Raw genomic sequence first — 23,794 nt, forward strand, 5'->3', positions numbered from 1 at the left:
CCGGCCACTGCAGCCTCTACCTGCTGGGCTCCAGCGATCCTTCCGCCTCAGCCTTCCGAGCAGCCAGAATCACAGGCACGCACTACCATGCTCGGCTGATTGAGACCTCATTTCTACAATAAATCAAAAAATTAGCCAGGCGTGGTAGCGCGCGCCTGTAATTTCAGCTACTTGGAAGGCTGAGGCGGAAAGATCGCCGGAGCCCAGTAGGTCAAGGCTCGGTGGCCAGGAGCGGCCACTGCACTCCAGTCTGGGGGACAGAGTGAGACTTCAACTCAAAAAAAAAAATTTTTTTTAATTAAATAAATAAATAAATAAGTAAATACTCTATCTTAGTTCCCATTTCCTTTTCTGCCAAATCTTTTGTGTAAGTTGCTAATGCATGACAGAATTAACAGATTTTCACTGAGTTCTTTTATTTCTTTTGCCTACCCATTCCTAGGAATGCAAATAAACTGTGATAGAATTCAAAAGAGAGGGGTGGGTGAGGGGGAAAATGTGAATAATTTATAAGCTAGATAATTAGGTCTCAGAACCAGCAAGAGATGACTGTGTAATTTAACATTTTTAAAAAAAGAAGCTGTGTAAAGGGAAGGTAAGAATGAAGACTGGGGACTGTGTACCTAAAGATGAATAATCCTGAGGATAGGACTTCCTTAATATTTCAAATCAGATACAACCAGATCTCCTAACCAAGTTTACTATTAACTTAAAACTTAAATGATTATTAACTTGTAGAAATAATGTCTACCGATCTTCTTAATTCCAACCAATAACTAAGTAAATGCTCAGTAAAACATTTGTTGACTAAATATTTAGGAGTCCAGAATTATGTAATTCTTCTGTGCAGGTGGTGAGGTCTATTTCTATTAAGTTGTACTTTGGTTTCCTCATCTTTAAAATGAGAATAATCATCCACTATACTTCAGGGAGTGATATGAAGCTTAACTTCCTTCATATAGACAAAGCACTCAGCACGCTATCTGTCACACAGTGAGTACTCAAATGTTAGCTATGATTATTATCATAATACTAAGTTAATGATATTCACAGATGGCTCCCAAAGTCGAGAGACAGGGACTTGGTAACTTTGAAAAGAAACAAAACCTAGGTGAGTAGGAGCATACCGATGGGAGATGTGAAGTGTTAGGTGTCTGCCCACAGGCTGACAACACCAAGAGCAGCAAGGGGCTGCTGGTATTCTCTCTGCAGCTGGAAAAACTGCCCAAGGTCACAGTGAAAGTGGTAGAAGTGGGAATGGAATTAAGATTTTAGTGCTTGCACTCTCTTTATTGTCTCCACAGTTCTCCCAAAGGAAAGGCCCTTTCAAGGGCTGAAACACTCCCTGCAAGCTTCAGCAACCCAGGCACACATTCAGGGACAGTCAGTGAATCACTTCCTCAGTAGAGAGTGGATTGGCAGCGCTTTTTCTGGAAGAGTAAAGCTTCTAAACTACGCTCACTGGAGGACAGCACCTCCTGCCCGCATTTTCTTCAGAAAGCATTGGCAACCTCCACTCATCTTTTCAGCTCATTATTTGTGCACAAGAATTTTCATTTCTCTGCTACCGATCCTTGTCTTCGCTCCTAATGGACTCAACAAAGTGGTTGCTGCTTCTAAATTGCCAGTTTCATAAACTATGATAAAGCACTGGCCGTTTGAACAGTGTGTGGAGAGAGCGGGCCACCTAGCCTAATAGCAGCAGTTAATCCCTTGAAGCACCTGCATTCTATCAAAAAGGCTATTTAGATGAGAAAGTACAATCTGTCCTTAGAAGAAAACAAAAAACTGTTGTCTTCAACAGAAACTCCAATACACGGGTTCAGCTGCCTTTGAAGTGGGCTATGAATGAATCTCTAAGCTATAGAGTGGGCTGTGCAGAAAGACTATGTTCAAGATATTAATCATGAGATGACTGCTAAAACAGAGCCATATCATGTTCAGATATGAGAGAATGGTGCCTCCGTTTTTAAAATTCATCAGTTTCACCATTATTTTTCAGAGGCATGTTAATTATTTCAGGTGTGTTTACCTCATCCTAAATGTGTTGTTAGGTTGTAATAAGGCAGACAGCCACACTCTGTGCGGGTTGACTTTATAGAACTAATCGGTGTAGAAGCTTGCATTTCTCTCTGTGTGTGTGTGTGTGTGTGTGTGTGTGTGTGTGTATACACATATATATATTTATATAAGGATATAAATATATATATGTTTTATAATTTATATAAATTATTTTTGTACATAAATTTTATATATTTATAAATTTAAGTATATATTTATATAACCATATAAATACATTTATTTATATTTAAATGTATAAATATATAAAATTTATATACAAAATAATTTATATAAATATATATATAATCTCAAAACAGATTCGAACAGTGAACAAAACTAAAAAAGTTCATTTTTTTTACAATGATGAACTTGATCTTCACAAGAATCTTAAGAGATAGATACTGTACTAGGGGATAGATAGTATCCTTAATCCTCATACTACAGAAGAGGAAATTGAGGCTTTGAGTGGTCAAGTCATTTACCATATATCACTCCACTTACAAATGGCCAAGAGGCACGAAAAGACGTTAAGCATCACTAATAATTAGGCAAATCAAAACCACAGTGAGATATCACCTCGCACCCATTAGGATGGCTACCATCAAAAGGAAAAAACGGAAAACTAGAAGTGTTGGAGTGGATGTGGAGAAACTGGAGCCCTTATGTACAGAGGAAAGGGAATGTAAAACAGTGGGAATGCAACATGGCACAGCTGCTGTGGAAAACAGTATGGCAGTTCCTCAGCAAATAAAAACAGAATTACCATATGATCAACAATTCCTCTTCTGGGTATATATACCCAAAATAATTGAAGCAGAGTATCAAGAGTTCTGAAGATGGACGGTGGTGATGGTTACACAACAATGTGAATATACCTAATGCCACAGAACTATACACTTAAAAACAATTAAAATGATAAATTTTATGTGTATTTACCACAATTTAAAACCAACAACAGCAAGAAATATTACTCAGCTAACAAATAGGTGAGCCAGAATTCACTGCAGATCAGTATGGCCTTTCTAACTCTGCCAAAACGAATTCCATTTTCATGGAAGATCTTTAAGGCAACAAGGTTCTTTCCAAAGAGTGTGTGTCGGGACACTGAATTTAACCATATGCTCCTCTGTTAAATAAGGACCACATTATTGGTAAGGAAATGGACTCGGCTCCTTTTATTAATCTTAGGAAACAGAAATACTTTATGGTGGGATTCAGTTAAGCCTATTTGAGCCTATCTCTTAGGTAAGCTAAAGAATACTTCACTAGATGGCAGCATTGCTTACATAGCCTTTTATTCGTTTGGGGGTTTTTTTGGACCATTTTGACTCAGACTTTATCCCCATCCTCCCCACATCCCCATGAAGAGATGTAACACAGGGCATTTATTTCTACATGACTGTACAAAACAATAAAGCGTGCAACCTGGCTTGGAAATCCTAGTTGCCCCGAATCAACCCCAAGAAATCATGTTAGGATTATGTGCCGTGGGTGGCACTCCCAGGAAGGCTGAATATTTGACCAATCTGAGGAACTGGCCTCCTTCCCTCAGGAGGGCAGTGGGGGCAGGGGCAAGTGCACAGGAGACCTGTGTTTGACTCCCCTCTGTCATTTCCTAGCCGTGTGACCTTGGGCAGGTCACTTGACATGCCTGGGCTTCAGTTTTGTCACCTGTCACTCATGAAGGTGACTTTCCAGTCTTGCTTCTTATGTCTGAGATCTGTTTGCTTTAACCAAAAGGAAACCCTTGTCATGAACAAGCTAATGGGTTCAGTCTTCCCAATGAGATTGCTCCTCACAGCCTACTGGACTGTGGAAACCAGCCTTGCTAAGGTGATGGAAACTGTCAGGTTGGCTCAGCTTAGTCATCTAATTAGAAAACTCCTGGCCATAGTCTTGAACACAGATGTGGCTGCTACTCTGTTTGCTTTTTATACGGTACATTTTTTCTCCCCAGTGTCTCAGTCATGCCCAGGCTCTCAGATAAGCCATTGAAAGATATGTTAACTCTTCAAGGCCAGTCGTGCAGCAGAAATGTACTAAACAGTCTCCAGAGTCTTAAAGATGGTGACTAATATGCTTCCTAAACAACTCAATTACTCCCTGGGAGTGACTTAGGCATACGAAATATATGACTCATTAACTAATCCTCACAAATACCTCTATAAGATAAAGGCATGCTAATTTGTCACGCTAAAGACTTACCACAGTAAAATCTCAATTTGAAATTAATTAAGTGGATGTCTAGGGTGGGATAGGTAAGGAGAAGACTACAATTATTCAATAACTTAAAAACTTCAAATTTTATAATAATTTTTAAATTTATATTTTAGAAGATGTAAAGGAATAAGAAAGCAAATATATTAAAATGATTTGGTGCCGTAAGCATATAAACAAAGTAAGAATCGAAGGCCTGAATCATCCATTTCAAAGCATTCATTCCAAGACAATCATAAGTTAGGCCTGAATTACTTGATAATTCAAATTAATTCCAAAATAATCAGGTTTTACTCTTTGGAATCATTTTAATGTGACCATTCCACTACTATGTAGAAATTTAAATGATTCAAGTCCATATGCTGCTTCCTCTTCTCCCTTAGAAAGGTCTTCAAATAGAAGGAAAAGTTGGTCAATGAGTTTTGCAGTATTTTATCAATTACTTCACTATGGGTGGAATGAGATAATTTCTACTTTAAAATATGACATTCCTACGTAAGATATGACATATAAATAGAAAGCTGATTTCCAGTCATATGTAGAGGAGGGGGCTGGTGTTTTCTGAGTTGAGGGATAACATTTTATGTACTTGATATTCATTTTGTGGATCTGGTGTTATTTCTTCATCTACCTCTGGTTCCTTTTCCTGTTTCATTTTTTCTTTAGAGAAAGAGTCTCGCTCTGTCCCCTGGGCTGGAGTACAGTGACACAATCACAGTTCACTGCAGCCTCGACCTCATGGGCTCAAATGATCCTCCTGCCCCAGCCTCCTGAGTAGCTGGGACTACAGGTGTGTGCTACCATGCCCAGTTTACCACTGGTTCTTATACTGGAAAAGAGAGCCCTGGTTCCATCCATCCTGAGTCATGTGAACTTGAATCAACTAAAAGAAGATAGCATTTGAGGGTTCAGTGAACTTAACTGAGAGGTTGCCAGGTATCAGAAACAATGCTAAGTATTCAACACACACGATCTCATATGATCCCCATAACACTTCTGCAACTTTCCACTTTGCAGAGGAGAAAATGAAGACACATAACAGTTAAGAAGTCTGCTGGAGGTCACACAATAAGCAAGAAAGCTGGATTTTATTTCTGGTGCATGAGCAGCAAATCCAGCATGACCCTAGACTCTAGCCCCTCATTGTGTGAGACTTGGATAAAATCATTGATACACATCAGCCTCAGACTTTCTAAAACAATCTGTTTGCCTTGTCATTAAAATGAAAAAAGCAGTAGCTATTGTTTCCCCCAGCCAACTCGCTGTGGAGTGTGGATTCTCCTTAGCTCTTTTCCTCAACTCTATAAGAAAGTGAAAATTTTGCCTGAGGAAGCGAGGACAGGGGAAGATGGCTGAAATAGAAAGGATGTGAGGCTGTCTAAAGCAAAAGATAACTGAAAAAGCATCTACATCTAGGCAATCTTCTCTCTGAGGGATTTCACCTCCAGCCTCCACCCAAGCCTCTCCTGGGACAGCCAGAGGTAGAGAGGGGAAGTAATTCCTCCTGTGCTTGGGTGACAACCACCACATTCCTTATACCTCTTCCCACCTGCTCCATTCACCCATACAAAAAAGGAAGAGGGGATGCAAACTAAGAAAATCTGTCTTAAGGCACACAGCATCTTGCCTACGTCTTTCTAGAGCCTAGAAATATTTCTAAAGGAGGACAACAAAAATATAGACCATTCGACCAACTTAGCCCAGACTATCAGCTTTGCCAGTAGAAAAGGATGAGGCTCCTCTAACCCTGGCCAGACAAGGCCCTCAAATGAAGTGATCTACTCCCAGCTAGCGTTCCCAGAAGTGCTGGTACATGTCTACCCACGGTTGTGAAAGCACAAATGACTTCAAGTGTATTTTATAAGTCCAAAAGAGGAGGCTGTTATTCCATCCCTCCCTCCCCTCAAAAACCTCAGGTGTATCAGTTGATCATTTGACCTTATCTCTAAATATTTTTTCATTTTGTCTGGCTCTTGAGGTGTTCCCCTCCAGCTGTATAAGGGTGTATATGAAGATGACACTTCCCACCCTCTCTTCACTTTGTTTTTATCTTTTCCAGTTGTTCTATTTATTCCTCTCCAACCAAAGAAGATGAATGGGAGGCCTCCACTGCAGACCAGCTGTGGACACCTCCAACTGTTCCTTCTTCACCAAGAAAGGAGCCTACATAACCCTTACTTCTCAACTCTGATTTGTCTATCATCTATCTATCTATCTATCTATCTATCTATCTATCTATCTATCTATCTATCTATCCATCCATCCATCTAATCTATCTATTGTGGGTTGAATAGCGAACTCCCCCCAAATTCATGTCCATTTAGAACTTCAGAATGTGCTCTTATTTAGAAATAGTCTTTATAGACACAATTAGTTAAGAATTGAGATGAGATCATACTGGATTAGGGAGACATCACTTATATCCTTGCAAGAGGGGGAGATGACACAGAGAGACAGGTGGCCACATGAAGAGAGAGGCAGAAATTGGAGTGATGCATCAAAAACCAAGGAATGCCTAGAGTCATTGGAAGCTGGATGAGGTGGGGAGGAATTCTTCCCTAGAACTTTCAAAGGGAGCAAAGCCCTGCCAGTACCCTGATTTTGAACTTCTAGACTCCAGAGCTATGAGAATAAATTTTGGTTGTTTTAAGCCACCTAGTTTGTAGTAATTGTTATGGTAGCCCTAGGAAATTAAGTCTGCCTGTCTATCTACTTACCTACCTATCATCTTCCTGTTACTGCCCCAGTGCCAGATGAAATGTTTCTTAAAGCAGTGGTTCTTGGCCCTGTCAGTTCAAACCAAGGGCCAACCAAAGAACATGATATCCATCCACAGATATTCTCATTTAATCGATCTGGAATGCGGCTTAGGCATTAGGATTTTCGAAAAATCTCCCAAGTGATTCTAATGTGCAGCCAGTATGGAGAACTCCTGCTTTCAAGCAAGGACGTTTTCTCATTCTCCTGCTCCCAAATCCCCAATGGCTGTCTTCTTCCTACCAGACAAAAAGTGAGACCAACATTTTGTTCAACAATTTCTAAAGTGCTTTCAAATGCATTTGACTCTCAAGATTTTTACTAGATGAGGTAAGAATTATTAGTGGGGTAGTTCTATCAAACCCCCTTCTATCAGGTTAAACCCCACAGAGAAGATGAACTTCCTTCTACACCGTTTCAGTCAAGTCTCTCCATACCCCTCCCATCCCTTCTACCCTTTCCACCCCCAGTGTGGAATGATTTCTGCAGTTTCAACAGTACGAGACTTACATAATGGTAATTACTAGCTACCAATGGAGGGTGGCTGTGGTATGCTTGTTATTATGATTCTATAACAATAGGGAAATCTGAGACAATTGAAAACCAGCGGTGCAGTATGAGTAACCTCTCATTCTGTGGAGGCACCCAAATGAAACAATCTGACCGATCCACAGGGTAATGGAGTCTGTTGTGTGGGATAAAAAGCCCATGTTGTGGGCCATCCTGCCAGTTTTCTCGGTCTGTATACCCCACCTTGCTTCTCCTTACCAAGCTGTTCAATGACCAAATGCTTACCAGGGATATTAGTTTCCTATGGCTGCTGATTCAAACTACTATACATTTAGCAGCTTAAAACAACACAGATTTATTCTCTTCAAGTTCTGGAGGTCAGAAGTCTAAAATGGGTCTGCAGGGATGGCTCCTTCTGGAGGCTCTAGAAGAGAATAATTCCTTGCCTTTGCCAGCTTCTGGAGACTGCCTTTACTTCTTGGCTTGTGGCTCCTTCCTCCATTATCAAGGACTGCAGGGTTACATCTTCTCTTCTCTCACAACTCAACTTCTGTCCTTCCATCTCCTTTCTTTGGCTCTGATCTTTCTGCCTCTTTTTTTTTTTTAAGTCAGGGTCTAACTCTGTCACCCAGGCGGGAGGTCCAATCACAGCTCACCACAGCCTTGACCTCCTGGGCTCAGGTGATCCTTCCACCTCAGCCTCCCAAGTAGCTGGAACTACAACCACACACCACCATCCCTGGTCAATTTTTTGTAGAGATAAGGTCTCACTATGTTGCCTAGGCTGGTCTCAAATTCCTGGGTTCAAGCAATCCTTTTACCTTGGCCTTCCAAAATGTTGGGATTACAGGTATAAGCCACTGTACCTGGCCCTGGCTCCCTCTTTTAAGGACCTTTATGAGTGCACAGGGCCCACCGAGACAATAAAAGATAAATGTTCATCTCAAGAGCCTTAACTTAATCATATCTGTAAAGTCTCCTTTACTATATAAGGTAAACGCATCCACAGACTATGGGGATTAGGATGTGGACATCTTTGGGAGACCCTTATTCAGCTTACCACACCAAGAAAATGACCTGATGAAGTTTGGGACCATGGCCCTACCTCTCTTCATGAGATGTGACCTCTTGAAATTTTACCCTGAACACTATATCCTTGAGAACTGTTCTTTCTATCCATGACTGAAAATGCAAACTGATTCCTTTTCCTGTGTTGATGATTTGTGAAAAAGTATAAAGATAATCTAATACCCCTTTGACCATCTATAAACAGGAGAAAACAAAACCCATGGGCTACTCGGAAGGCTGAGGCGGAAGGATCGCCGGAGCCCAGCAGGTGAGGCTGCGGTGGCCGGGAGCAGCCACTGCACTCCAGTCTGGGCGACTGAGTGAGACTCCAACTCAAAAAAAAAAAACAAAACAAAGAATCTTTTCAATGTCATAATTTGTCTAATAGTGACATCTTATGTTGTTGCTCTGACTGGGCACAAGCAAATATTGCATATTTCAGAGAAAAAGTGTCTGGGCTTTGGAGAGCTGACCTGCTGCAAACATCTACCCCTGCATCTTCCTGAAAAGTTCATCCAGGAGGAGCATGTGTCTACCTCATCTCCCCTCCACTATCCCTGACATCAGCTGTAGTAGAACGTGGACTTCTGGTTTCCATGAATCCACCATAAACCAAGCCCCTGAGCACAACAGCACTCAGTGGGCTTCACAGAGTTTCACCTTCCTCCTGGAGGGGCATCTGGTAGTCCTCCATAAAAGGTGCCAGCACCACCAGGCTCAGTGACACATGCCTGTAATCCCAGCTATTCAGGAGGCTACAGTGGGAGGACCACTTGAGCTGAGGAGTTTGAGACCAGCCTGGGCAACGTAGCTAGACCCTGTCTCTTTAAAAAAAAAAAAAAAAAAAGCCAGCGCCTAGTCCTCCCACCACCAAGGCTTCCAATCTCTGGGGAGCAAATTTTAGGCACTGCAGAGGTCCTGCAGTTTAGCAAACTTTGATATGTTTCAAGGTTGGTGCTGCTTTTCCTTTTGTGCTGTATCTTAAAATGTAAAGTCCATTAATGACTGCTTAATAGGCATAATTATTTCTAAAGATGTAATAGAGATAATCCCACAATGACTTCAGTCAGAGCTCAATCTAGCATTATCTCTGACATTGATTCCAACAGATGTTTTATGAGAAAGCAGGATAATTTTTATTGAAGACATTTTCCTTCAACTCATGGAATGCACATTGAATAACTTCATTGCATTAATGATCCATTATGGATTTATTACTTATATGTTAATCTAACACTTCTTGACTTTTCTTGACAAGTTCAATTTATCGCAATCCTGTGAAATGAAGTTCTTCTACCCTTTCAAATGCCCCTGTATTGAGGGTGACATCAAAATGCCACCTTGATAATTTTCATTGCATCCAAGGACTTATGATCTTTAAAACATTTCAGGTTAGATTAGCTCGGGGTCAGATAACTGGTGATTTCTACCAAAAATCTTGTTTCCTACACAAGGGCCAGTCATAAGAAATAACTTTAGTGTTCTCCTGAGATTGGAGCTTTCTCTAATGACAGCCACATTTGCACATATTAGTTGCTGTGAGGCATGAGAATAAAACGGATCCCTGTTCTCAATGCTTTTGTGATCTAGCAAAAGGGATCAAACTAGGATTTAGAAAATTGTGAACAAAAGAAACTTCAAACCTCTCAGCCTCAGGTTTCTCCTCTGGTAAATAAGGGAGTTGAAATAGATAATTAATACTGATGTTCCTGCTTTGTAACCTTATAAAATATTTTCACACCTTTTTTCTTAATTGTTCCCTACAGTCACCTTGTAAAGTAGGAATTTCACAGGTAAGGAAACAAACTAAGATGTTAAGCTACTAAACTGTGGTTCAACAGTTGCTGGAGTCACAGACTTGAACTCAGGTGGGACTCTGTCTCCAAATCTCCCTCCATGATGCAAAAGCCAGTTATCTACCATCCTACAGAAGTGGATTCCAACACCAACAGTCTATGATCTTGCATTATGTGTACAGTCTTTCCTGTGGTTATTTACCATAATGAATGTAAAACAACAAAGGCACTTACCATTCAGAAGGAGGTAATTAATTTATAAATGACTGCAAAGAATTAATCTAGACATGTCATTTCAAAGTCAAAATGCCATGTGGTCAAGAGAAGGTTCTAGAGCATTTTCTGCTTTCTGTGTGTATGTATAGACTGTGCTAATTGTCTGCAGGTTAACAGATAAAAATCTTTCTTTGAAAGGGTCCACCTTATCGTTGCCTACACAACCAATTTGCTAAGATATTTAATGAGAAAGTATCTTTGTGGTTTGTTCAATATTTCTGATGTAATTTCACTGCCTCCTAATTACTCTTTTTCTTACTTCTCTGGATAGACTCATATTTGTCTGTGATGCTTATATGTTCCTGCTCTTTCTGGAGCTACTTTAGAAACATGAAGGATATAGCAAAAGAAAAGAAAAAATCTTCCTACAGTAACCTTCAAAGATTATGATACAGTGGTGAGGGCAGCAGAAATTGAGGGATGTGAGGGATCTTTTTGTCACCCATATGACAAAAGTTTCACCAGGCTCACTGTAAGAAAACCTGTCCTCGGGCCATTGTCTTGCTAGAGTCTGGTGTGGCCATGTGCTCACTGAGCCATGGCTGTCGCCATGCTTCCTGGCTTTGTTCCCCCTCCCCCACCTTGGGGAGGTGAACCTTCTTTCTTCCTTCTCTTTCTCTCTTTAATTTACTTTTAAATAAACTTTTCTTTCTTTAAAAAAAAAAAAAAGAGAACCTGTCCTCATCTTTTTCATCTCATGGAATCTAAACTGCAGAGCGGCAGGTGTCCTCTTCTCCCTCATAGGCTTGGTTCTGTGGGTGTGGAACAGCACCCTTGATGGTGACAACGTCTAGATGCTTCTCTGCCCAGGCAACAGCTTTGGCACTAATCCAGAGGCCATCTGCTCTACGGGGAGGGAAGTGGGAGTATGGGTGAACAGGAAAAATGAGGTCAGCTTTCGGAGCAGCCAACCATCTCTGACAAGCTGGCTAGACTGTGAACTGCAGAATATTTACTACAGGGAGATGTCCACAGCAGGAGACACTCAGTCTGGCTAGACCCAGAGCCCCCACGCCAGGCCATCAAGATGACATAGTCACAACACAGGGGACACTGACTTGGAGCCAAGCACCAAATCACTTTATCCCAGAGAGATTTCCTCTGGTCCCTTTGACTGTGATTCAGGGGAAATGCATGAATCCATCTGTTCTGAAGCTGGAAAGGAGCAATGTAGAGTACCCAGGACAATCTCAAGTTGGTGACTTGTGCGAATCATCTTTGTATCTAGGGTTTAGCCCCATCCACCCACCTTTTCCCCCTAGGCTGGGATACGAACCTTCTGCGTGTTCTCAGAGCAGCTGGACAACTCTCTACTCTGCCCTCCCCTGCCTGCCTCATAATGGGCAGTTTACCACCTCTTCTCCCATGATGAGGACCTCAGGACAGGAGCCTGGGTTTCCAGCTCAAGTCAGTAGCTTACCTAACACTTAGCACAGTATTTGGCTAGAGCTTAACCAATACTTAGGCCAATACATGGTGGCTCATGCCTATAATCCCAGCACTTTAAGAAGCCGAGGTAGGAGGATCACTTGAGTCCAGGAGTTCGAGACCAGTCTAGGCAACATGGTGAGAACTTGTCTCTACCAAAAACAGAAAAATTAGCTGGGTGAGGTGGCACACGCCTGTAGTCCCAGTTACTAAGGAGGCTGAGGTAGAAGGATCGCCTGAGCCCAGGAGGTCAAGGCTGCAGTGAGCCATAATTGTGCCACTGCACTCCAGTCTGGATGACAGAGTAAGACTCCAATGCATAAATAAATAAATACTTGTTCTTGTACAGGAAATTCTCTTTTATCTGAGGATGAGGAGGGAGAGAAGGAATAGAATCGTACAAATAAAAAATTTCAAGAACAGTCTGGGCAACTTGGTGAGACCTCATCTCTACAATAAATTTTTTTTAAATTAGCCAGGTGTGGTAGCAAGTGCCTGTAGTTCTGGCTACTTGGAAGACTGAGGCAGAAGGATCGCCTGAGCCCAGCTAGTCGATGCTGGGGTGGCTATGAGTGTGCCACCGCACTCTAGCCTGGGTGATGGAGTGAGATTCCAACTCAAAAAAACCCAAAAAAGTAATATATCAGTGATCTCCAACCTTCCTTTTAAGCAGCATCTCTGCATTTCCCCCTTTCACACAGACTCTGACCACACTTTGAAGATTTTATATGAAAGCACCAGTCTCTGTTCCTCTACTCTTGCTCATCAGCGCTGGTGCAGCAGCTGAGTCTTATTATGATATGGATTACAGGTACTCTGGGGTCGTGGAAGGGGAAATGTGAGTCATTTTTGTAACACGAGTACACAGCTTGCACAACCAGGGGATGTATTGAAAATATGACCTGGGAAGAAGGATGTTTACCTGAGCATTTTATTAATAGTAATTATTGCTGTTATCATTGTTGTTGTTGTTGTTATACCACGATTATTCTGAGTGGGGGGCTCACTCTGTTGCCCAGGCTGGAGTGTAGTGGCACAATCACAGCTCACTGCAACCTCAAACTCCTGGGCTCGGGTGATCCTTCCACCTCAGTCTCCCAAGTAACTGGGACTACGGACATGTGCCACCATACCCGGCAATTAAAAAAAATTTTTTTTAGAAATGAAGTCTTGCTATATTGCTCAAGCTGGTCTCAAACTCTTAGGCAATCTTTTTGCCTCAGCCTCCCAAAGTGCTGGGATTACAGTTGTGAACCACCATGCCTGGGTTGAGCATTTTATTTATAGTGGCAAAAAACCTAAACTCTAATAATTGATGCTTGGTTATATAAATTAGAACATACTCATAGAGTGGATACTATTCATATAATGGAATATTTTACTACCATTAAAGATCATATTTCAGAAAAAGCATATAATGACATGGGAAAAAGCACCCAATGTATTAAGTGAAAAGCAGGTCACAGAATTGAACCTAGTCACAGTTTGACAAATTATAACAGTGTATAAAGTACTAGGAGAAAATATACCCAGATGTTACATAATTTATTTCTGGGTGATGTAGACTTCTAAAGTCTTAAGTACACCTTTTCGTGTATTTTAAATTCTATTTTACAACAAACACGTACTACTTTTTTAAAAATTATTTTCAACATAGTATATTTTAAAATTGCAAACAAAAAAGCATATCATTCCATAGTGAAAAGAAGTTCTGTTCTGTGTGCTCCAGACAGTTATTTTCAAGATTAGACTATAAAACTTCCCCCAAGATGCCACTGAGTCTTCTTTTTAATCAAATACACAACCTAGAAAATCCCATCCAAAAGTCAGGTGGCAGTGAATCCCCTGCAGTTCAAAATAGGAGTCCTTTTCTTTGTTGGGACATATCTGAAAAGGAACCATATCTGGAAAAGATGTTGACAAGAGATTGCTGAGGGACAAGTCAGGAAAGTTGGAAGCAGCCATGGTAGGCAAAGCCGTTCCCTTGGGCGAGGGAGAGCTAGTGCTGGTCCTGTCTTTGGCTGTGTGGCCATGTCATTCCATTTCTCTAAGCATCATACTGCCCATCTGTCAAAGGAAGACCTGATATCTGCTCTTCCTACCTCATAGTCCTATTGTGGTGTTAAACAAAATGATGTATGCACTGTATTTTGTAAATTTAAAAAGCACCCAGTAAATGAAAAGTTGGACAATCCAAGAACACTAACTTCTTAGGATAATGACCAATATTTCCCACTTTCTTTCAAGACATCAAGAGACAGAATCTATATTCCCTCTCAGACACCCTAGAGGAGTCACCAGGAATTTCTCTCAGGCACATTTAACTTGCTTTATGTTTCCTTCCACCTTTACCCATGAAACAAAACTATGGTGTGTTCATTCAACTTAGTTCTTTTTCTCCTGAGTCATGTGCAGATTGGCTACCCCAGCTTCTCTTGCAGAAAGGTGGGCCCAGAAGACAGGATTCTTGCTACTGGAATATGGATGGAAACAATGTACATCCCTCCCTCCCAGGTCAGGCTGGGCCCCAAAATTCCCCTGCAAGATCTTCTCTACTCCTTCTCTTCCCCTATTTCCTGGCTGGCTATAGAAGAGCTGATGGAGGACCCTTGAGGCTCCTGGAATATGGTGACACATTTGATGGAAGAAGCCTGAGTCCCCACATCGCACAGCAGCAGGTCACCCACCAAACACCCACTATGACAGGGCCACAGGTGAGAAATAGCCTGAGATCTGTAGGATCATTTGTTACATCAATTGTCTTCCCTGACTGATATACCCCATGACCATGGCCATCTTTCCACTCTAGTGACAGTCAGCTGATTCCTATACCACTGATGCCAGGGACGTAAAGAGCACATACATTAAAAACCTATCCAGGAAAAATTAAGACAATTTCTAAAGATTCTCTGGAAGATTTGAGACCTGCTCTCTTATATCTATAGGGAAACTTGGGGATATGTGCTAATTTAAATAATGGAAAAGAAAAAATATCTTTGGCAACCCAACCGCAACAGTATTTGAGATGAGTTGCAAATAGAAAAGGGTTAAGGTCTGTCAAGAGAGGAGGGGTTAGAAAGGGAGTCTATACCTCTTTTAGAAGGTGTAGACAATAGAAGGAGAGTACCAATTGTACTCTCATATCCCATAGACTCTTGTATCACTTGTCCCTTGTATATTTTATTCTTAATGCGTAGCACTACCCACAGATTTCTTTAAAACCATGATTTCAGGGACCCACAAAATTCTTTGGTTTAAAATCTCTTACCTAGCTGTCTTAATTTCAAATTTGAGAAATTAATTTTCTTAACAAGCACAACAATAATCCCCTACTATATGTCAGATATTGTGCTCTGTGTTTTGCACATATTACCTTATCTAATTCTCACCACTTATATCCATTTGAGCCTGAGATAGGGCAAACACCTTATGCAAGGTCACACTGCTAGTAAGTGGACAAGTCAGTGCTTGAATTCCAGTCCTGTCATCTCCAGGGCCTGCATTCTTAATCATCACACCATGCAGGGAACCTGCTGGCTGGGAAGCCTTTGGCATCGCCTGGACCAGGAGAAACTCTCGGGAAGAGGACACTGAATGAGCAGGGAAAGGGCAGCAGTGGAAGGTTTGGAGGAAACAGTAGGCACACTCTCAAAGCAGGTGGGCCCGGCTAAAGCCCACCTTGATGAGAACCCTGTGAGGGCCACGTTAGGCTCTGAGTTGGGGAGTTCCCAGCCACAGAAAGTGGAGAAAGGCAGTGCTAACCCTTGTCTGCTTTGACTCTAGCCAACCCTGCTCTTCCTTGTTCACAGAGGCTACTTACCTGGTACGGGTACAGGGTGACCCCATTGGTTCTTGACAGGGACCAGCTACCATCCAGGTATTGGTGAGCCTGGATGGCCACTGAATTGAGGATGTTCCCATTGCTGGGACTGGTGGCCATCTGGAGGCTGACCTTGGCCTGATGGGTTGGGGACCCACTCTTCTTTTCGGCTCCATTGCTGACCCCAAGGCTGTTGGGTTTGCTGCTATGCTTGTTGACGAAGCCTGTGTAGTTGGAGGTGGCATAGGGGGCAGGCACAAAGGCCCAGTCCCTGGGCTGCTGGAGCCCACCCACATGCCGGGACCCCACCAGGGCAGGGATGGTGGAGAGCGGTGGGGGTGAGCCAGGCGAAGCATCATAGTGCTCACTGCCTGCTGCCTGCTCCAAGGTCACCACCATCTGAATGGCCTCCTGCTTCAGCTGGTTCAGGTGTGTGGCACAAATGTCACAGCGGTTGTCCCGGTCATTCCATGCCTTCCGGATAGTGTTGGGGACCTGGAGTTTGTCGTGAATCACAGCTGAGAAAGCAGGGTCCTGGAGAACAAGGAAGCAGGAAAAAAAAAGAAAGAAAGCAAACCTGTAATTCAAGGATAATAAGTACAGTTCTGATGTCTGGTTTACGAGTTAAACCCTAGACATATTTAAAGAGTTTGATTGTTTGATTGGCATCCAACAGAAACGGGAAGCCGTACTGGCAGCAAAGCCTCTAAGGCTGACAAACACATTTGACAAATATAAGAATTTTATAGTGAAAACGTTAAAGAAGTTTTTAAGAAAGATTTCTAAGTATCTTCCTTACCATGCCAGTCAAATAAGAACATTCTTATTTTGGTGTCCACTGAAGAATTATAGCCATGCCTGGACCCAGCCAAAGTGTTCAATCAGAAGATGTAAATGTGTGTTCAGGTAGGATGGGGGATGGGTACAATCATTCTGAACCAATGTACTGTGGCCTCCTGCCCCCTGTTACCCATAGAAAGCTGGTAACGGTGGCTCAGCCTGTAATCCCACGCCTTTGGGATGCTGAGGTGAGTGGATTGCCTGAGCCCGCGGGTTCGAGACCCGCCTGGTCAGGCGAGACCTCATCTCTACAATAAACCAAAAAATTAGCCAGGTGTGGTAGTGCGTACCTGTAATTCCGTCTACTCGTAAGGCTGAGGCGAAAGGATCGCCGGAGCCCAGCAGGTCGAGGCTGTGGTGGCCGGGAGCGGCCACTGCACTCCAGTCTGGGTGACAGAGTGAGACTCCAACTCAAAAAAAAAAAAAAAAAAAAAGAAAAGAAAAAAAGCCGGTAACAGATGTTGGTGCTACTTGTGACCTGGAACAGAGATTTTATTCTAAGAAAGTCTTGGCCTCATCAGCGTTGTGTGCTAAGTGCCATTGGAAGAAAATCAAACCAAACAGACTCTGGACCAAAGATCTAGCCTGCGCCAGTGGCCCAACAAATCTCTGCAGGTTTACTCATGTTTACCATTTGCCCCACAGCAAGCTGGCTGAGTCTAACTGTGCATCTGATATCCTGACCCAGTAAAACAAAAATATCTCCCTGATGAACAATCCAAGATACTTTTCCCCAAAAACTTCATCTAAAACTACCATTAAAAAGTCTTTCCAGGCACAGTGGCTCAATGCCTGTAATCCCAGCTACTTAAGAGGCTTGAGATGGGATGATCACTTGAGACCAGGTAGTTTGAGACTTGCCTGAGCAACAGAGTGAGACTGCTCTAAAAAATAATAATAATAAACATAAAAATAATAATCTTTAGCTCAGAGGTCCACATCTAAAATAAATCAAAAAAAGGATTTAATGAGGATGCAATCTCTAATTTTTTACTTTGCTTTACTTTTTAAAGAAAAGCAGGATTACACAGAGAAACAAGCACTAGGAATGCTAATGGAGTATCAAAATATTTTCCAGCTCTACTATTTGTGACCTTGGAGTTCTATGTGACCTTGGACAACTTACTGAATCTCAATGAGCCTATCATGTGTCACACGAGGACATGGCCTATCCTGACCCCATGGTTCTGTTTGTGAGGAAATGGGGATAGGAGAATACAGTAACTGCATATATGAACAAAGTCACATACAGGGGGCTGAGTTGAACTTTTGAGGTACAGTAGTTACTGCAAATAATTGATGAAGCTCATCTCAAGACCTATTTACCTTTAAGACATGAGGGAGAAAATCTGCTCTTCTGAAATTCGCTGTGAACATTGATGGGGTAGAAACCCCATGAGAGCTGAATGGGGTCTGAGAGTTGAGGGCAGGGGGCATGTTGTGGGGCAGCCAGGGTGGGCAGGAAGAACAGCAGTGGGAGGGTGGTTCTTAATTACGATCCATCTTGATTATGGGCTCCAGCATTTTGTTTTCCCCATTTAACTACCCTGAGCAGCTCCTCAGCATGCACTGATTAATTGATTAATAAATCAAGAGGCCTCTTTACACAGCAGTGGCAAGGAGTGGCTCAGGAGGGAGAAACTCAAGACAGATAAAATGATGGGAAACAATAGGAGGTCAAGGTTGATCAAGTCTCAGTTGACAAAGTGATGTGAACCATATGAGGCCCAGCCTTGTGGTGCCCCTTATCAATGACAGCTGCTTTGTCCACAAAATCTCTAATGACAACTCAAAGCATGTGGGACCCAAAAGGGTCCCCTAGGGACTATTCCAGAAGAGAGTATCATCTCCATTTACAGATAAAGAAACAGCTCCAAAAAGGTTAGAACCTTGGACTACGCGCAGATGTCTTGACCACTAGTCAATGATTTTTCATTGCAGAGGCAAAGAGTCACATCGGTCAATAGACTCATATTTTTTACAAAGACATATAAGGTTTTCACCCAACTCATCTAGGAAATGTTCATTTATTCAAAAGGAATTTATTTGGGCCTCTGTATATAGGTGCCAAGATACAATGTCTTAGTTTTTCACATAACATTACATAAAGAGCATTTTCCTTTACCAATAAATGTCATTTGAAAGTGTGTTTTTCGGCCGGGCTTGGTGGCTCAGCCTATAATCCCGCACCTTGGGAGGCCGAGGTGAGTGAATTGCCTGAGCCCGCGGGTTCGAGACCTGCCTAGACAACTTGGCGAGACCTCATCTCTACAAAAAATCAAAAATTAGCCGGGCATGGTAGTGCGTGCCTGTAGTTCCAGCTACTTGGAAGGCTGAGGCAGAAGGATCACCGAAGTCCAGCAGGTTGAGGCTGCGGTGGCCGGGAGCGTGACACTGCACTCCAGTCTGGGCGACAGAGTGAGAGTCCAACTCAAAAAAAAAAAAAAAAAAAAAAAAAGGACGTTTTTAAGTGACCACATGGTATTTTATCCTTCAGCTGTTCCATAATTCATTTCTTTATTCCCACGTTCTTTTGCATAATTGAAGAAGATGTGGGAAATCAGGAGACCAGCAGTCAAACACAATCTGCAACCAAGGACTTATGCTTTCAGGTCACCAAACAACGTGGTTTCAAGAATCTTCAAAAAATTGCTTAATTAGAGTATTCTTGTTGACCCAATCATATGGAAGAAGAGCCACTGTAAGAAAGCAGCTACAAGAGACGCTGCAACTGCACATACCGTTTATTTTCAAAGACAGCCTTAGACTCTGGATTTGACTCTGACATAGAAACGCATCCACTCTACAGAAACTGCAGGAGTCTTTCTGGATCCAAGGACTCCTTTATTGTTTCCTTCCCTACGGTTTACTACTCTTCCCTTGAACCAGTACCTTCTTTATTAAGCCTATTGCCATTTAATCTTTGGCTTCCAACACTTGACTGATAGGTATGTTGGCTTCTGGTTTGCCACACATAGCACCAGGCTGGGGATCTGGGAATAATTCCTGTTCTCTGTGAGTTCACAGTCCAGGGAGCCTTCTGTTCCCTAGGCTACCAAATGCCACGTCCCTCTGCTGCCACCTCTAGTCCAGTCTGTGGTGACATGCAGGACCAATCCACATATACTCAGACACAGGGAGCTCAGCACCGTCAACCCCTCCACCTCGTGGTCCTGAGATGTCAGCATGAACTCCAGTTCCCCACCACTCTCTTCCACTCACACCTGGGCCAACCCAAGCACATCCCATGACAGCCAACAGAACCATTCACAAGTGCACAGTGGAGCCCACCACCAACAAGGTTGCCACGGTAAAGCAGGAACCAACAAGCCATCAAGGTTTCATCCAGAGGAAAGCTGAGATTGAGTCTTTAATGGGTATGCAATTGCTGACTGATGTCAGAGGTGTTCCTGAAACTAAGCAACCCTTGATCTAAAGCTCTACGTTAGTTCTTATTATCAAAAGGCCTCAGTCAATCAAGAGATGCATCTTTTGAAAACTAAAATCCCTTTCAAGTGCTTGTGCACACATTATAAATATTTTAGAGCAACTCAAAATTTCAAAGAGGAAGGGGCAGAGCTTTCTGTTTAAATGCTCAAATAAAGAGGCTAAAGAGGCTACTGCCTCAAGGGAGAGTCATAATAAACAGGAAAAGAAAAAAGCAGTCTTCAGAGCCATGGACGTCCTCAGGAGGTGAACTACGGAAGATCCCTCTGGATCAGCTGGCACCCAAAGAGACCTGGACCCAGAGAAGAAATGAATTAAGTATTCAATCCAAGCCAGGCTCGGTGGCTCAGCCTGTAATCCTGCGCCTTTGAGAGGCTGAGGCGAGTGGATTGATTGAGCCCGTGGGTTCGAGACCCGCCTGGGCAGCAAGACCTCATACCTCATTTCTACAATAAATCAAAAAATCAGCCGGGCATGCTAGCGCATGCCTGTAATTCCGGCTACTTGGAAGGCTGAGGCGGAAGGATCACCAGAGCCCAGCAGGTCGAGGTTGCGGTGGCCGGGAGCGGCCACTGCACTCCAGTCTGGGTGACAGAGTGAGACTCCAACTCAAAAAAAGAAAAAAAGTATTCAGTCCAGCATGCTACCTAGCTCATGGGTTTCAGTGACATTTGTATTGTCTTGTTCTGATCCATCCTGTGACCACAGGAAATAGACTCAAGGAACCGCAAGGTACCCACCCACCAGCTGAACCTCTATTTTAAAAGCCCTGATGTATATTTCAGTACAAATAAAAATGGGCTGTTGGCACTTGAGCAACATTTTCATCCTAAATTTTTAAGTTTGGGGACTCAAAACACTCTCATCTTTTAGGAAAACATACAATCACTTTTGTCCCACCTCTGCCATGAAGAGGAATTCAAGAAGACACTTAGCAACCTGGTAAAGTTCCTAGGAAGGAAGGTTAGGAGTAAGTGAACTTAATGTTCAGACACCCAAATCTGCCCAATTAGTGATTGCTACAAAAGAACAAAGAAAACTCCATAAAATGGGTTTCCAGTCCCTTTGTTGTTCTTCTACTTCTTCCAGGAGTGTTTCGGGAAAATAGGGCCTTTGCCACCTCCCTTACTAAGTGTCTCTTATGGTCTACTGACTCTCTTGGGTTGACTCACATATCTCCTGGCAGACTTATCTAAGAAATTATATCTTTCTTCCTTCTCACTGACATTCATTCTCTGGGCAATTGTATCCAAGCCCACAGCTTCAATAGTCATCTACCAGGGAGTGCCAAAAAAAACGTATGTACATTTTAAGAGATGTTATCTATGTATTACGTTTCAAAGCTGAATTGGATCATGGTAGCAACATGCAATGTGATGTTCACCCAAAAGACGGCATTAATCAAATGAATGCTAGTGTCACCATGCGACAGGCAGGACAGTCAAAGAAAATGGTGGCAACACGGTTGTCGTTCAAGGAACACAAGACCATTTTTGAAGTGGTATTTGAAATTCAGGAACATTGTGGAAGTACAATGAAAACGGAGATGTGAATGTGCAACAGAACCTTCAACATGCCTAATAATTGCATGCATTTGTGATAAGTTTGAGACGCATGGTACTGTGTGTGATGTGCACAAGGGAAGATCCAGGAGACCTCACACAGCCTGCTTCTTCTACTATGGCGTTAGAACAGTTTACATGCTTACCCACAAAAGTCTACCAAACGATGTGCACATGAGACGGGGGTTGACAGAATAAGCATGCGACGTATTCTTAAAACAGCAAAATTGAAAGTTTTCATCCCAAGATTATTGTATGCACTGAATAAGGATAACCCTGATCGACGGGTGAAGTATTGTGAGTGGTTCCAAAACATAGTACGAGAAGATGAGGAGTTTGTGGGGAAAATGGTTTGGTCTGATTAAGCACATTTTTAAATGGAATGTAACAGTGTGACTGAGTTTCCCACATGCTTTCCTGACTTAATACCCCCTGACTTCTACCTATGGGGGACCTTAAAGGATGTGGTGTACTGTAGAAAGCCAGCTATACTGGAGGTACTTTGGGAAGAAATTGAAATAGTATGTGCAGCAATACAAGTGGACACTTTGGTCAATGTTGCTCAGGCAGTAGTTTACTCTAATCAGCTAAGTAAGTAGTATCATTATCCACCAGGGGCCTAGGTTAGAAATCTAGAAACTTCCTTGTGTTCTTTTCCCTCACATCTGATCACCAAATTAGGCTGGTGGTACCTCCCCAAAGCTCTTAAACAGTGCCTCCTCTCCATGTCCACTGCCATGCTAATATTTTATTTTATTTATTTTACTTTTTTGAGTTGGAGTCTCGCTCTGTTGCCCAGACTGGAGTGCAGTGGCCACTCCCAGCCACCACAGCCTCGACCTGCTGGGCTCCAGCGATCCTTCCGCCTCAGCCTTCCGAGTAGCCCGAATGACAGGCATGCGCTACCACGCCCGGCTGATTTTTTGATTTATTGTAGAGATGAGGTCTTGCTGCCCAGGCAGGTCTCGAACCCGCGGGCTCAGGAAATCCACTCACCTCAGCCTCCCAAAGGCGTGGGATTACAGGCTGAGCTACCGAGCCCGGCTAATATTTTAGTGTCTCTCACATAATCACGATCTCCCTGACTCTACCCTTGACCTCACCCCCCCACACACAATGATTTTACTAAAATGCAAATCTGATCATGTCATTACTCTGCTTTCCTAGACCTGCATTCTAAGTGTTACCTTATTGTCTATAATTTTTTATGTGCAGAACCATCCATTAGACCCTCAGCTCCTTATGGGAAAACGTTTTTTATTTCCATCTTTGATTCCCGAGTAGGTCTAGCATAGTACCTACTACATGGTAAGCACTCAACAAATATTTGTGAAATGAATGCAGAAAAGGAATTCAACCAAGGTTAAAGCAGTCAAGTAATGAAGCTGACTTAGGTCTATTATTCATTTATTTTGCCTAAATGAGTTAGTCACCTAGAATACAATTGTCATGAAAGAAATTCTTTCAAAACTAAGGTTGATATAGTTCTCCAGCCGTATCTGTTCTGCCTGACTAAAGAACCTCATGTGAGCCAAACCATGGTCTAGCGATCCTCCTTTTACTAATCCTTCATTAAACTATTGGATTTTTCTGGGCTCAGCACAAAATCTATTCATCTTTTTCTTACATTCCCCCCAAAAATATATTCACATAGAAAGGATTTTACTCAAAAAAATGTTTTAACCATGAGACCAGCTCATTAGAAAGAGGAGAAAACTATCTAAAGGACCAGACCAGCACTACAATCTTGGCCCTGCAAAGTCAGGCCCTGACAAGCAGGTAGCATGCTTATTTTCCAAGAGCCAGCAGCTAGCTTTCAGTGCATGAGGGGGAACAGGTAATGAGGCCGTAGAGTCTACAAATTCAAGCAAGAAAACAAGAACTACTGCCCAGGCAAACAAAGTCATTAACTAATGTTCCTCATTGTTTTGGGTTTCATTTCATCCTGGGAGGGACACATTGTTCAGCAATAAATGCTAATGCCACTTTTGAGGACAGGGTGATTTTCCATG

At 42.5% G+C, this 23,794-nt stretch overlaps 1 protein-coding gene across 1 annotated transcript in view; it reads right to left on the reverse strand.

Moving 5' to 3' along the window:
- The window catches only part of KIF26B (kinesin family member 26B), a 286,675-nt gene extending 270,017 nt beyond the window's left edge, over nt 1-16,658 (reverse strand). Inside the window, exons 1-2 of the mRNA XM_021716370.1 lie at nt 16,626-16,658; nt 15,934-16,467 (exon numbers count right to left, since the gene is read on the reverse strand). Of these exons, the coding sequence (XP_021572045.1) occupies nt 15,934-16,467; nt 16,626-16,658 (567 nt within the window). The remainder of the gene's footprint in view (nt 1-15,933; nt 16,468-16,625) is intronic.
- Nucleotides 16,659-23,794: the final 7,136 nt, after the last annotated feature.

The sequence above is a fragment of the Carlito syrichta genome, unplaced genomic scaffold, assembly GCF_000164805.1.
Source record: "Carlito syrichta isolate Samal-C Ts95f unplaced genomic scaffold, Tarsius_syrichta-2.0.1 Scaffold308800, whole genome shotgun sequence".
Classification (NCBI taxonomy): Eukaryota; Metazoa; Chordata; class Mammalia; order Primates; family Tarsiidae; genus Carlito; species Carlito syrichta.